The 15,982-nt window shown below is 38.3% G+C and overlaps 2 protein-coding genes across 4 annotated transcripts in view; one reads left to right on the forward strand and one right to left on the reverse strand.

The window, feature by feature from the left end:
* The first annotated feature begins 5,725 nt into the window (after window positions 1-5,725).
* On the forward strand, window positions 5,726-10,346 carry ARA6 (Ras-related small GTP-binding family protein). Of its 3 annotated transcripts, XM_078583626.1 has the most exons (9): window positions 5,726-5,927; window positions 7,539-7,630; window positions 8,175-8,258; window positions 8,341-8,435; window positions 8,912-9,017; window positions 9,115-9,204; window positions 9,295-9,381; window positions 9,977-10,040; window positions 10,134-10,346. In XM_078583626.1, exons 1-8 carry the CDS (start codon window positions 5,903-5,905, stop codon window positions 10,028-10,030), a joined length of 633 nt encoding a protein of 210 aa, XP_078439752.1. In that variant the 5' UTR covers window positions 5,726-5,902; the 3' UTR covers window positions 10,031-10,040; window positions 10,134-10,346. The 3 variants fall into 3 exon arrangements, with proteins under 3 accessions (XP_078439752.1, XP_078439751.1, XP_078439753.1); XM_078583625.1 differs by having other exon boundaries at window positions 5,727-5,927; window positions 9,977-10,346; XM_078583627.1 differs by having other exon boundaries at window positions 5,729-5,927; window positions 7,554-7,630; window positions 9,977-10,346.
* Window positions 10,006-15,982, reverse strand: part of SCPL51 (serine carboxypeptidase-like 51) — an 8,049-nt gene continuing 2,072 nt past the window's right edge. Inside the window, exons 5-13 of the mRNA XM_078583623.1 lie at window positions 14,454-14,497; window positions 14,317-14,384; window positions 14,141-14,246; window positions 13,867-14,063; window positions 13,321-13,390; window positions 13,130-13,180; window positions 12,962-13,014; window positions 11,421-11,553; window positions 10,006-10,209 (exon numbers count right to left, since the gene is read on the reverse strand). Of these exons, the coding sequence (XP_078439749.1) occupies window positions 10,141-10,209; window positions 11,421-11,553; window positions 12,962-13,014; window positions 13,130-13,180; window positions 13,321-13,390; window positions 13,867-14,063; window positions 14,141-14,246; window positions 14,317-14,384; window positions 14,454-14,497 (791 nt within the window). The 3' untranslated portion in view covers window positions 10,006-10,140. The remainder of the gene's footprint in view (window positions 10,210-11,420; window positions 11,554-12,961; window positions 13,015-13,129; window positions 13,181-13,320; window positions 13,391-13,866; window positions 14,064-14,140; window positions 14,247-14,316; window positions 14,385-14,453; window positions 14,498-15,982) is intronic.

A 15,982-nucleotide genomic window follows, 5' to 3' on the forward strand; every position in this document is an offset into this window, starting at 1 on the left:
GAGTTCGAATCAATTTTCTGGATCGATCTTTCTCCACTTTATTGATCTAAATATTGATGGAAATATATGTCGCCGGCAAGCCAATCACACATTCCATATCTCATTCCATGTTCATTGATATAACATATTCATTATAGTGCACGTGTGATGCTTATAATGAAGTCCATGAATACATCATCAGACTTAGTGAATTATAATGAGATAATATTACAGAGATCACTAGTCTTTAAGCATGTGTTCTAAATATTCTAATTTGAAGGATATGTGAGAAGGACATCAAAGAATCTAGATAGAATATTAGTATCTAGAGTCACTCATATGATGATTATGGCCTTTCCCATAGCGATTAGCATGGAGACACTAAGGATAGATAGTGGGTGCTCTTTAGTGGAAAGAATTCACTGAATTGATCAGTACGAATCCCTGAATGGTATTATACCCAACTGTCAATTATGTTGATTCATATTATGGTTGTGTAAGTGGTCCTTAGACATGAGACACCAAATTCGTTTTATGGACGGATAGTTGTACTTTGACTATGGCCAACGAGTTTCTAATCATGGGATTCTAAAACAGTCATCATTTGGGTGCATCAAGAAGTTTACGATGATGATTGAGTTGTCAAGATGGGATCGTGATAAGCCTAAAAATGGTGTGGAAATATGTCGTTGATTGAGCGTTTAGACTTATACAATAAAATTTATAAATACCCCTAATCACTAAATACAGAGTATAGAGCAAGCAAGGGGGCGAACCACAGAGAGGCAGCAAGCAAGAATTTTATCCAATTTTTAATAAATTAATTCAAGAATGAATTAATTTTGCAATCAGTAGACCTTAATTATACTTAATGATGTTTTTAGTTAATCAAAATTAAGTAAAAACTTAATTTTGATTTAAAATATTGTCGATCAGAAAACTAAAAGTAGGATAATTTTAATTATAAGGTCAGATTAATTATTAATTTCCCAATTATTATAAAATTTTAAGACAATTTTTATGAATTAAAATTGGAAATTAATAATCAAAAAAGGGGGTTAAAAATTGGACTTCAAGATGGACAAATTTTCAGATTAAATTTTATATTTATGTTTTTTTATATATTGAATTAAATTTCCAAACAATCAATTTTGAAAATAGAGAGAGAAAATAGATGAATTAACCTAGAGAGAAAAAGTGAAGAATTTGGGGAAATAGTGAAATCTGACCCTAATTTAAAAATCTAAAAATGCAGAATTGTTCCAAATCTGTTTCAAAATAAAGATTAAAAATCAGATCTCGAATCAAACTCAAATTGCAATGCTAATTTCATTCAAAACCACTTCTAGGGCATGTAAATTTCGCCCATGCCAAGGCGTTTTAGAATCTCTCAAGAAGAAGTTCAAAATACAAATCAGAAACTTACAACATTGAATGCAGAATCAAGATTTGTCGACTTCCAAAGTAACTCTTGTGTCCTTCTCGGCCAAATCCTTGAGGAGAGCTTCAAAAAGTGAATTTTGCCCCTTTTTCAGACCTCTATTTAAAGATCCAACCGTCTGGATTGTAAAGGGAGAAAAGACAAACATGCCCTCAAAATTTCAGCCCAATCGGACGTCTAAATCTCAAGATATCAAGGTTTTTACTGAGGATTAATCATGGCCATTGGATCGTTTATCTCTCTTCAAAATATCTCATAAAATGGCATTTTCTGATTAGTTGCCGCCTTTTTCTCATTTTCCCCCTTCTCGGATTGCGTTCTGACACTTTGTTGTGCGTGTCAGCAGTGTGCCATCATTGGAAAAGTATGTCTTCATTTGAATGGACACGAGAACGCCACGTAGCCTTGTTTTAATAAAAAATATATAAAAAGGCAAAAGGCACTTTTTCTTTTTGTTAGAATTTAATAACACGCAGTTGATTTCCGCATGCATTTAACGCATGCGGCGAATCGACTGCGGGCGTGTATTAAATCATTGCGAAAAAATTGATTCTTTATTGATGCACGTGTCGGTAGTCGCATGCATTTAATGCACACGGCTTACCGACTCCGGTACGAGGTAGATTGCCATTTAATAAATGCACGTGGAGATCGATTCTCCGCGTGCATTTATTGCACAAAAAATACTTTTAAAAATATGAATCTTACCTTTAACTCGCAGCCCACGCCACGTTAGCTGTTGAGCAAATCGTTCGCTCATTATGGCATCGCGATGCGTGATGCCATAATGAGGCAATAATTGTTTAATTTTTGGTGTTTCAAATGATTCGCTCGAATTTTTGGTTGGATGACGTGGACGCCACCTATTTAATAATACAAAATCGTATTTAAATATTAAATAAATTAATAAATATCAATTCTTTTAATTCTATAATCATTTATGGACTAAATAATGGTCAGAAAATAATTTAAAAAATGGAAAAATTCCAGAAAATTTAGGAAAGCCCTTACCAACCTTTAGCCAAGTACTAAAGGCCCTGTAAGAAATATTTCTTCAATGAATTGAGGTTAAATACCATGTAAAAAATTAGAAAAATTTGAAATAATAATAAAATCAAAGTGTAAGTCATTTATCTTCATTTTTATATGATAACATGCAAATATGATCATTAAAACACATAAATATAATGCAAAAATTCATCAATTAATCATGTTAATTTGCAAGTTATCATACCCCCCCTCGGTATAAGAGGTGACAACTCAAAGAAGACGATGTGACGAAATCCTTCGCAAAGGTAGTGAAATATCAGAGAAGAGCTCTCCAATGATTTCTGAACATCAGTACTAACTCGGATGACCAATTAGGGTTCGACAGTTGACCATACCCTAAGTCGTCCAAGGAGCATCAAGTGGATGAGGGATTATACGTACACGATAATCGATGACGAACATGTTCTACGAGTGAGTCGATACATACTCCTTTGTATCTTCTACAACACGGGATGTAGCTTGGCACCCCAAGAGTTGGAGACTTGACCTATTGATTTGGTTAGATTGATCTGATATTACTTAATCTATATGATGATATAGTTAGTTATTTTGAGAGTCCAATAAAGGTTATTGAGTTAGTGGAGTTGTTAACTAGAGTGATACATAGGTCTAGAGGGTCACATGCAAATGGTTTTTAGATGTTGGAATATACACTAAAGTTTTGGAGGTTTTTATGAAAAATACCCATTTAGTAAAAATAGGGTACGGCCTTGAACGAAATTCACCCATGCCAGAACTGTTCAAGGGCCTTCCCCTTCTTTTCCCTTCTCCCCACACGTCCTCTCCACTCCCAATGCTATTGGGATGGTGTAACGAAGACGACGCAGGGTGAATGGATTTCACAAGGGTGAAGGAGGAGATTAACCTTGTTGAGGATTGTGTGGATATGTCTAGAGGCTGCACACTTGAGCAACTCGACTTGTCTCACTTTGGAATCTAATAAATCATGGATGTGATCTATGGACAAGTACTTCATTTAATTATTTTGATGATGTCGTTATGATTCCATTATGAGTCTTCCGCTGCATTGAATCCTCATCTTTGCCCAAATCAAGGCCTGTGGAACCCAACAGTTTGGTGCCACACAACCATGCCTGATTGGCACCTACCTATAGAAAAATATTTGCATCATTCAACACAACCATGTCTGATTGGCACCTGCCTTGATTCGGGGATGTGGATGTTGATATCATGTATCAATATTTTAATTGTTCAACTTAAAATTTTCAATTATTTTAAATAGTTTTCCATAGAAGTATTATAAATGAAAAATGTGATTCAAGGCTAAACATAAATATTGTATATTCCTAATCATACAATAAATAAATTAAGTAAGTTCTAACTATGTTGAATGATTAAATAAGTGTTGCTACGTTTAGAATAGTGGGAAATAACCTATTTAGGCAAATAATGGTCAAATATACAAGATTGCATAAGCATGTACTTTTAAAACTAACTATTAATAAGCTTGACATATAAGTGTGTACTTTTACAAGGTTCCCTCATTTCTCTTCATTGCTTTATATTAATTGTCCACATTCAATTGGATTTTTGTAACTGCATCTTTCTTTCTCTGCCTGTAGGAATACCTTTTCCTAAAATTTATTATTATTATTTTGTTTCTTTGAAGAAGAGTGACATTCTGGCAATAATGGCAAGACAAGTGACAGTAGCACATCAACAATCATACAACTTCCAGAACGATCAGCTCCTCCATGTTCCCTCTATCCTTTTCTTCAAAACCTTTTATTCTTCCATCTTCTTCAACATTTGACACCTAACATCATCGACTTTGCATCCACAACTTACTCCTCATTCTCCATCCCACCTCTCATTTTGCTCCCATCTTGATATCTTTATCACCTTATCCCATCCATCTTGTCATATAACATTCATCCTTTCTATTCTGCCCTATCCAAGCTATATGTGATCATATTTTCTAGTTAACCCGTTTCGGTCACTATCATCAACATCTTAACTGAACCCATCTGTCCTTGCCACTTTCTTTCCCATATTATGCCATCTTCTCTAAGTCTCTCTTTCATTATTCTATTCCTCTCCCTCTGTACCCATTTCCATGCCTCCAGTTTTCCTTTAATACCCTTCAGAAGAGTTCTTGATCAAAGTTAATCAAGGCCATTCAACATCAGTACAATCGACATATTTTGATGTACCTTACTCTAAAGTGCCTCAGAATAACTTGATTGGTTCCCTACTCTGAGGTACCTAGTGACGCCATAATGTTGAGTTAATTATTGATTTTATTTGAGTGGTTGTATGATCTCATGGTTCCTTATGTTATCAACTTTGATTTCATTGTCTTGTGTCAGTTAATTCTATTAAGTCAGGGATACTTGAATGATTCGCTTGGTTGATCATTGCTAAGTCCCTAGCTCATGGATTCTAGTCCTCTCTTACATGACTCAACCCATTCACATAACTGTTGAAGAATATTTTACTAATATTAAATAATACTAATGAATATTTTCATGAATCCACATGCTTGAAAGATAGAGATCGGATTAATAGAGAAGACTAGAACTAATAGATAGGATTAATCCCTATCTCTCTATATTATTATTCTCAATATAAAAATCAGAGCAAAAAATAGTGCTAGATATTGGAAGATAGAGATAAGCAACATAAATACAGATATGAAGATATATATATATATACTACACACAAATATAGAGATAGAGAGATAAGTATTGTCATATAATGATAGATAACTCTGGAGAAGAAGATAGAGATATCAACATAAACAGAGTGCAAGAGATTGGGATCTAGACAGAGATAGAGCTTAAGATACTCATTTAGATAGATATAGAGAAGGATTAATAGCCCGACGTAGACGTAGTTTGTAAGATATGAATAAAGAGATAGGTAGAAAAATACCAAGAGAGTTAGTTATAGATATCAAAAGAAACTTATAGACAGATATAGAGAAAGATAAATAGCCGGACATAGATGTAGTCTATGAGATTGTAAACGGATAGTAATATAAAGATAGTTATATAGAGATACGTATACATATATACAAATAAAGAGAGTTCTAAATAGAATCCATACACGTAACTTTTTTTAACAAATGGCAATTGATCATAAAAACCAAATTTCGGAGGATGACGTGTACAAAAACCAGCCGTTGGTGAAATCCGACGGCCAATAATTGACAGTTGTTGTCACGTGCTTCCGTGGAGCCCCCCGAAGTTTACACGTGCGATCGGGTACACGAGAATTCTCATGTTCTTAGTGACGTCCTCGTTCGGTGTTGAATTTCCGCGGCGATCGAAGATTGGAGCAATCGGAGATTTCGCTCTCGGGACGATCGTTATTTTTTTCTGGAATTATTTTCTAGAAATCTTGTTTGTTGAAGGAAGGCTGCTGTTCTAGCTTCTAGATTAACGTTTCTGAGGTGTTTCCTCCTCGGCAATGGGTTGTTCCACATCCTTCCCAGGTATTTCTTCTCCTCAATTAGATGGCCCGATAGCGTCTGCTTTTGCGAGATTCGAATTTTTTTGGTCCAAATTGAGGATCATTTGGATTTATTTCTTTGTCCAATTGTCCAATTTTTTGTTTCTATTCGAGGCTGATTTATTCTCCTGCGACGAGATAATTAGTTTGTGTTTTCATGTCCTGATTTCATCAATTAAACCCCGATTAAGGAAGATTTTAGGGCGTAAAGGTGGATAAACTGCTCTCCTCTCTCCCGCTTGATCTTCTCCGAAGCATAATCATAGCAATTCTCTTTTAGAGAGAAGTGTTTCTTTAGGTTTATCTTTTTGATTTTGTGAGCATCTTTACACGATCGGATTTGTGCTTAGAGATGGCCAGGTAGTGATCAAAACGGAATCATTATTCCCCGGGATTTCTACAGATCGCATATTTTTCTTAGATACATGAATAGCCTTAACCGACTCCTTAAGTCGATCATCGCTGATCAAAAGTTTCAGTACTGCAGCATAAAAATATTTTGAAATTTGCAGTGATACAAAGGGCATTATCAATGAAAATATTTGGCCAACATCAGATTTTTATCTGCGATGTGGGCGATTTTATTCCTGTCAACTAAAGAAAGTGCCATTAACTCAACTTTGTTGTCTATTATTCCCCCTTCTCTATGTAAATGTACTGATTAAAAGAACGAATACTTTAATGATTGATATTTGTCGTAGTTACAACTGATTACTATGATCGAGCAATTTAAAATGAATTTGTCCAATTAATTTATACCAGTAAAAAAGAAACTACTGACATCATGAGTAATTCTAGTGATAATGATAAAGAGGAAGAGGTGGCTTTGATATTTCCTTCAATAATCGTCATTTCTTGGGGATATCATGGAAAAGATCCATGCGTGCTCAAGGGGTTTTTATATGATCCTGAACCCTCCATAGGGGCAGTCCCAGCTTTAGGCCAGTATTTGGATTCATATCTTTCCCTTCTTCATGTTCCTTTTAAATAGGGCAGTCCTCCCTTTAGACGGGTGCCCAAGAAAAGAAGTATTTTGAAGTTGAAGCTCCTTGTCTCTCTTATGCACAACGTCTAAGTTCTGTCTTTCCTTCTACAATCCTCGTCCCTCTTGATCCTCTCTACCTCACAGGGCCTTCAGGAAGCTTGTTCCTGGTTGATCCCTACTTCGTCTGTTCGACCTCTCCTCCGATCATTCCTATTTAGCTCTCATCTCCAGGAATTCGTTGTAGGAATTACGTAGAAGATGACATGACCTATTTGGATCATATCAGGTTTTGACCAATTTTCCTTTGGTTATGGATAATTTTTGACATCCTTGATTTATCGATTTATAAAACTTCCTTAGACTGTTAAAGATATAAAATTGGCAAATATAATAATGAAACTAGATAATGTCCCTTTTTAAATGCATCTTGGTTCCAATGCATGTCTTATCTCTTTGCTTCAGCTTCTTGCCATCTCTGCAAGGTTAATTAGCTTCTGAATTAATCATTCAATCGGAAATCCAGTGTCGTCGTGTAATTTTAATTCAAGCGTTTCTGTTTCCTTATGGAAACCCGAGCCATTTTAACCGTGTAATGCTGATCCAATGGAGGTCAATCATTTGCAGCAAGAAACACGTCAGCTTTGGGGAATCTGAACAGCAGTGATACTACAGTCTCGGATTCCAAGAATCTGAAAGTGAAGGTAGTTGAAATTATTCCTCAAAGCTTTATCTCCTTTCTAAAGAACGGGCCCATCATTCACATCTGAAAGTATTAGTTTATTTAATATTCAATTATCTAATTGTCAAGGCCGGTTATAATAGTCTCACATGTAACTTTATTAAGTTATTTCTCCCATAAATAAGGTTGTTGCTAGGGTTTCCTGTCACAATGGACTATGGCAAGAGGAAAATGACAACTCATCATAGTCTTGGTCCTCGTCTGTGAATTGTTGACGGATGACGATGAGGATTAGCCATCATTCTCTTGTCACTTTATTTATTTTTACTCATTCAGATGACAAGGGTGATGGCGAGTCATCATCATCCTCGTCACTTGTCTGTGGCTAGGATGACTTCTAGAGTGACTATGATGACTTTGTTGACATCATTCTGGCCACAGAAGAGGAACATGACAAGGACCAATCATCAGTGTCCCTTGTGGATGACAAACTCCTCTTCGGAGAACCCAAGTTGTTGAATTAATAAGTTTGTGACGAATTAACCAATCACATCCTATGTTTCCAGCTGGTATTGTTGGGTGATTCAGGCGTTGGAAAAAGTTGCATTGTCCTTCGATTTGTGCGGGGTCAGTTTGATCCTACTTCAAAGGTAGTAACATCCCATAAACAGCTGATAATGTTTTTTTCCTAAAAAAGAAACGCATTTAATTTAGGCCTCATCTGTATTTCAGGTGACTGTAGGTGCGTCTTTTTTATCTCAAACACTTGCTCTCAAGGACTCAACTACGGTCAAGTTCGAAATATGGGACACTGCTGGTCAGGAGAGGTAACTTCTATCTCGTGTTGGGTACTCATCAACAACAGCCATTGACATTGACTTTGATAAAATATTGGATGATTTACAATGACTGTAACATGGACAAGGTTACTATCAACAGTTGACGATGAGAAGTTCTCCAATAATTGACTCTGTCCATCAACTTGTCGTCAACTGAGTAAAATTCAAGTTAAAAATGGTAACCCAATCAATGCCAATGTCAAAGTCAACTGGACTAGTTGATGATGACGATGACGATGATAGGAAATTTCTTGAACTATGACTGGTTGACGATGACAGCGTTGTTGGCACCCTTGTCTACATTGATGACATCATCGTCAAACCAAAGTCATTGTCTACGCGCATGAATGAAATTACTTTGGTCGATGATTTTAAGTGCATCTTTTTTAAACGGTATAATGTAATGTAATTCAGATATTATTTTGATGTAAATAATTATCGTTTTTAATTTTTCTTTTCAACAGGTATGCGGCATTAGCCCCTCTTTATTATCGGGGGGCATCTGCGGCTGTTGTGGTGTATGATATAACGAGCAAGGAGTCATTCCAAAAGGCCCAATACTGGGTCAAGGTACCACAGAATTTCCCTCTTTTTCATCAAAATTTACGATATTCTATAGAATTATCTGAGAATTTTATACTTAATATAATCGTTTTGCTTTACACAGGAGCTTCAAAAACACGGAAGCCCAGATATCGTCATGGCCCTGGTAGGCAACAAGGCGGATCTACAAGAAGGCAGAAGCGTTCCCACCCAGGTAATAACATCTGAGTCGTTGGATTGATCTTGATGGATGAAATTTCAGCGGTTCGATGGGTTAACACCTATCTCATGCGTGTTTGAGAAGGATGCCTCTGAATACGCGGAGAAGAACAGCATGTTTTCAATTGAGACGTCGGCAAAGACTGCCGACAACATCAATCTTCTGTTCGAGGTATGGACGATGATCAGATTCATAATTTATACATAGTATTTTTATTGACTTTGTAACACTCCTAAAGTCACGCCTTCGTTCTTTCAGGCTATTAAGTTATTTGCATCATCTTTGAAACATTTATTTATGTTATTACATAACATAACCACTTCTTCATCTTCCTCCTAAAAGTCAGATATTGCAGAAGTTGCTCGCTTTTAAAGTCGCTTTGCTCTTGCTCCTAAAATCACTTCTGCTCATAAACATTTATTTATCCGCTCCTAAACTCACACATTTGTTTCTGATTAAATGATTTACGCTACGCGCCTCATGTTCCTAGACTCGTGCCTCGTATCGATGGCAGTTCTTAATCCTTAAATTTTACTTTTTAATTTTCGGTATATTCAAAAAAACATTTTTCGGTTCAATCATTTCTGCTCATAGATTCTCAGTTTTTCTTTCTTTACTTCGTAATCCGCTCCTAAACTCACGCATTTGCTTCTGATTAAATGATTTGCGCTATGCGCCTCGTATCCATGGCAGTTCTTAATCCTTAAATTTTACTTTTTAATTTTCGGGTGTATTCAAAAAAACTTTTTTCGGTTCAATTTGGCAGGAGATAGCGAAGAGATTGGCGACTTTGGCTGCCTCATCTTCTCCTACTTTCTGACTTCTACCTGGTTTGTTCGATATAAAGTTCTTGCGATGATTATTTATGTTTTTTTTGGGGAAGAAAATAATTTTAGGACACGTGGCGAGTGTTGATTGGACAGCACGCTCTCACGGCTCGTGCGACCGAGTGATTTCTCGGAGCATCTTCAACGTTGTGCAGGGCTGGTCGACGGGCACCTGTTCAACGCCAAAAAAAACTGTCAGTATTCCTCCATTACTTTCTCTCTCTAGACCCGTTTCTCTTTCTAGACTTTACAGTGCCCACGTAATCTATAGTGGAGATGAAGAGAACAAGATGGGTCTTCTGATCTAGCGATATTAATAGAGAGAGAAAGTAGAGAGAGAGAGAGGAAGAGAACTCTGGGTCCCAGTGAAAGCCTGGTTCGCCAGCTTTTCTCTCTCTAGATTGTTTCCCTTTCTAGACTTCAGCGATGAACAGAAGTCTTCTGTCAGGCTCTGAAGAGAGAGAAAGAGAAAGAAGGAGAAGGTTGGAAGGAGAGAGAAAGGCTTCCAGACGAAGTGTCTGGCTCTGATTGGCCTTGTTTTCTCTCTCTAGAAATGTTTCCTTTCTGGAGATGAATAGAAGATGGGTTTGTGGCAGAAGATGGAAAAGAAGAGAGAGAAAGTAGAGAGAGGGTTTTGAAATGTTGAGTGTGGAGTGGGGGGTTTAAACGTGATGGAGATGAGCATAAGTTTTCTGCCAGATGAAGAAGCTGGCGGACTAGAGAGGGAGTGGAAGAGAGAGAAAGAAAGAGAAGGTAGAAAGGAGAGAGAAAGGCTTCCAGACGACATGTCCGGCTCTGTTTGGCTTTATTTTCTCTCTCTAGACCCGTTTCCCTGTCTGGAGATGAACAGAAGAAATGGGTTTGTGGAGAGAAGAAGAGAGAGAAAGGAGAGAGAGAGTAGAGAGATGAAGAGTGAGACTTAAGAAATGGTAATGGGAGTGGAAGAGAGAGAGAGAAAGGAAGAGAAGTTAGAAAGGAAGAGAGAGAGAGAGAGGCTTCATTTCTCTAGTTGGCCTTCATTTCTCTCTCTAGACCGGTTTCCCTCTCTGGAGATGAACAGAAGAAGACGGATTTGTGGCAGAAGATAGAGAAGTAGAGAGAGAAAGTGGAGAGAGATGGAATGGGAGGCTTACAAAACAGTGGGTACAGAATGGTGACTCCGATGAGACGAACAGAAGTTTCCTGTCAGACGAAGACGCTTGCAAACTATAGAGAGAGAGAGAGGCTTCCAGACGTGTCCGGCTCTTGTTGACCTTATTGTCTCTCTCTAGACCCATTTCCCTCTCTAGAGATGGATAGAAGAAGATGGGTTTGTGGCAGAAGATCGAGGAGAGAGAAAGTAGAGAGAGAACTTAGAGAGAGAAAGTAGAGAGAGAGGCTTACGAAATGGCCGGCTCCGAGGATCCAGTAGAAGCGGAGATTTTTGTAGGACTTGGTGAATCCCTTGGTCGCGCCGGCGTCGTCGCAGAAGATGGGGGTTCGCGTCAACTCGTTGAAATTTTTCAGCCCCTCCCATCTGCACATCAACCGGCTTTAATTCCTCGAAGAGAGATAGAGATAGAGAGATAGATAGATAGATAGAGAGAGAGAGATAGATAGATAGATGGAGAGAGAGAGAGATAGAGACAGAGAGAGATAGATAGATAGATGGAGAGAGAGAGATAGATAGATAAGTGGAGAGAGATAGAGACAGAGATAGATAGATAGATAGATGGAGAGAGAGAGAGATAGAAAGATAGATAAGTGGAGAGAGAGAGAGAGATAGAGACAGAGATAGATAGATGGAGAGAGAGAGATAGAAAGATAGATGGAGAGAGAGAGAGATAGATAGATAGATAAGTGGAGAGAGAGAGAGATAGAGACAGAGATAGATAGATAGATAGATGGAGAGAGAGATAGAGACAGAGAGAGAGAGAGAGATAGATGGAGAGAGAGAGAGAGACAGAGAGAGATAGATAGATAGAGAGAGATAGAGAAATAGAGAGAGAGAGATAGAGAAATAGAGATAAAGAGAAAGATAGATAGATAGAGAGAGAGACAGAGATAGATAGAGATGGAGAGAGAGATAGATAAATAGAGGGAGAGAGGAATGGATGGAAGAGAGAGAGGGTGCGACCATTCTTGAGGGAGAAGAGAGGGCCCCCGCTGGAAATAGTGGACAAGAATGTTGATATGGAAGAAAGAGAGAGAGAGAGAGAGAGAGAGAGAGAGAGAGAGAGAGAGAGAGAGAGAGAGAGTTTGAGCGTAATGGAATACGAGAATGGGGACAGCGAGCACTGTAGATACGAAGAGAAATAGAGATGTGTATACATAGACATGAAGAGAGAGAGCGCGCTCCAGACATGAAGAAGGAGAGAAACCATTTTAGAGATAGAAGTGAGACCCCATTCTGGAGATGGAGCGAGAGATCGCTCGACAGCATGTCAAGGAATGCCTGAGATAGATAGACAGACAGACATATAGACAGATAGACAGACAGACAGACAGATAGATAGATAGACAGATAGACAGATAGACAGATATGTAGACAGACAGACAGAGAGAAAGATAGAGACACAGATAGAGAGATAGGTAGATAGGTAGGTAGATAGGTAGATAGAGAGATAGATAGACAAATAGATAGATATATATATCTGTCTGTCTGTCTGTCTATCAGTCTATCTATCTCAGGCATTCCTTGACATGCTGCCAAGCGATCTCTCACTCCATCTCCAGAATGGGGTCTCACTTCTATATCTAAAATGGTATCTCTCTAAAATGGTAGATAGGTAAATAGAGAGATAGAAAGAGAGATAGATAGACAAATAGATAGAGAGATATACATAGATAAATGGATAAATAGGCAGATAGATAGATAGATAAATAGATAGAGAGATAGAGAGAGATAGATATAGAGATAGAGAGACAGAAAGTCAGGGACTAACTTGAGCTTCTGAAGCCAGGACTCGGCGCCCTTGGTGGCGCAAATCACGTCCAGCTGTGACATGATCAAAAGATCGCATAAAATCGGACGGTGCAAATTAAACCAAGAAGGTCCATACGACGAATAGCCATTGCCCATTGGTAAACACGGGTATTGCGGTCGAACCTACCTGTCCATTGTAGACTGTCACACTAACCCCTCTCGAGAGCAGTTCATCCACCTGGTTTACGCACAAATAATCAAATTCGGCCATCATCACCGGTTTGGAGGACGAAAATTGTGTTTGAATGTTCGTAATCTTATGTTCGTAATCTTCGTAATTTTTGCCAATCTCAATAAAGATGAAGTATATAATTTTACCTCGGCGATTCTCGGCTTCATGAAATCGTCCCTCAGCGCTTTAAACACCAATTCTGATTGGCCTCCCCACCTGCATCATAACCATCAACATCATCATCGTCATCGTCATTGTAATCCTCGTCATAACAATCTTTCTTTTTTTCTGATCATCGTCATTATCTTCTTCTTCCATGCTCGGAATTGGAAACGCCGAGAATTGGAAATGGAGGAATCTCCGTATCGCCTTCTTCTTCTTCATTATCATCATTTTCTTCTCCATCATTGACATCATTATCTTCTTCTTCATTGCATCATTTTCTTCTCCATCATTGTCGTCATCATCATCATCATCTCATTATCCGTATCGCCTTCTTCTTCATGATCATCATTTTCTTCACCATCATTGACATCATCATCTTCTTCTTCATTATCATCATTTTCTTCACCATCATTGACTTCATCATCTTCTTCTTCATTATCATCATTTTCTTCTCCATCATTCTCATCATCGTCATCGTCTTCTTCATCATCATCATCATCAAATTTATGGGTTCTGATCAAACTTACGTTACATTCTCGGGGATGATCTTGAGCTTGGATCGGATAGGGCCCTCCATGAGACTACCCAGATCGCCGGAATTCGCCGTTGAAGCCTTACTCGCGAGATAATTCGAATACTTCCTCGCCGCGACGGAACGGACCAGCACCGCCGCCGTTTCCGAAACAGGGTCCATCCCAGAGTCCAGTAGAAAGTTGTACAAATCCTAACCATGAGGAGAGAGAGATGCATAAAACAGAAGAGAGAGAGAGATACGAGGATGAGAGAGAGATGCCGACAGACCACCGAATTACTCGCGGCGAGGATGACATCCTCGAGCAGTCCCCATGAATGGGTGGCCTCTCCGAACTGGCCATCCCTTATTTGCTGCTTGATCTTCTCCGCCATTCTGCGAGGATTTGAGATGTAATTATGGGGATTAAACCCTGATTAGGACGCTAATCGTAGCCTAATTAGACCTGTTGGCCTTCTCCACGCCGCTCAAGTCCAGGCGCGAGACGTCTCCGAGCAGCGGCCCCCAAGCGAACTGCAGTCAGAGAAGAAGAGCTTGAAGCTATGGCGGTAGCCATCATTTTAGGGTTTTGCAGTTGCGTACCACAAAATCCTCGGGGGAGATCCAGCTGTCGCCGAGCGCCACTCCTACGGAAGAAGAAGAAGAAGACGATGATGATGATGATGGTTAACAACAATATTAAGATAATGAACATGATGATGATGGGTATGGTGATGATGATGTTGATGGTGGTCAAGAACAATAGAAAGATGATGATGATGATGATGATGGTGGTGGTCAAGAACAATAGAAAGATGATGATGATGGTGATGTTGATGGTGGTCAAGAACAATAGAAAGATGATGATGATGATGATGATGATGGTGATGTTGATGGTGGTCAAGAACAATAGAAAGATGATGATGATGATGATGATGATGGTGATGTTGATGGTGGTCAAGAACAATAGAAAGATGATGATGATGGTGATGTTGATGGTGGTCAAGAACAATAGAAAGATGATGATGATGATGGTGATGTTGATGGTGGTCAAGAACAATAGAAAGATGATGATGATGATGATGATGATGGTGGTCAAGAACAATAGAAAGATGATGATGATGATGATGATGATGGTGATGTTGATGGTGGTCAAGAACAATAGAAAGATGATGATGATGGTGATGTTGATGGTGGTCAAGAACAATAGAAATATGATGATGATGATGGTGATGTTGATGGTGGTCAAGAACAACAGAAAGATGATGGAGATTATGATGATGTTGTTGTTGTTGTTGATGGTGGTCAAGAACAATAGAAAGATGATGATGATGGTGATGTTGATGGTGGTCAAGAACAATAGAAATATGATGATGATGATGGTGATGTTGATGGTGGTCAAGAACAACAGAAAGATGATGGAGATTATGATGATGTTGTTGTTGTTGTTGATGGTGGTCAAGAAAAATAGAAAGATGATGATGATGATGTTGTTGATGGTGGTCAAGAACAATAGAAAGATGATGGAGATTATGATGATGTTGTTGTTGTTGTTGATGGTGGTCAAGAAAAATAGAAAGATGATGATGATGATGTTGTTGATGGTGGTCAAGAACAATAGAAAGATGATGGAGATGATGATGTTGATGGTGGTCAAGAACAATAGAAAGATGATGAAGATGATGATGATGGTGATGATGATGTTGATGGTGGTCAAGAACAATTGATAGATGATGAAGATGACGATGCTGATGGTGTTCAAGAACAATAGAAAGATGATGAAGATGATGATGAGACTGAGGAAATGGAATATTATGACGATGTTGAAGCTGATGTTTATGTTGATGGTGATCAAGAACAAGATTAAGGAAGTAGAATATTCTGATGATGATGATGATGATGTTTATGTCGATGATGGTCAAGAACAATATTAAAATGATGAAGATGAAAGTGATGGTGTTGAAGATAATGAGGAAGTAGAACATTATGACGATGAAGAAGACGAAGAAGAAAGTTATGCTGAAGGCGACGATGAAAATCATGATGGTAATGGTGGAGGAGATGGGGTTCAAGAAGAATAAGAAGACGATGAAGCAGATGAAGATTATGAAGATTATACTGAAGTAAAAGTT

Source organism: Wolffia australiana, chromosome 12, assembly GCF_029677425.1.
Source record: "Wolffia australiana isolate 7733 chromosome 12, ASM2967742v1".
Lineage (NCBI taxonomy): Eukaryota > Viridiplantae > Streptophyta > Magnoliopsida > Alismatales > Araceae > Wolffia > Wolffia australiana.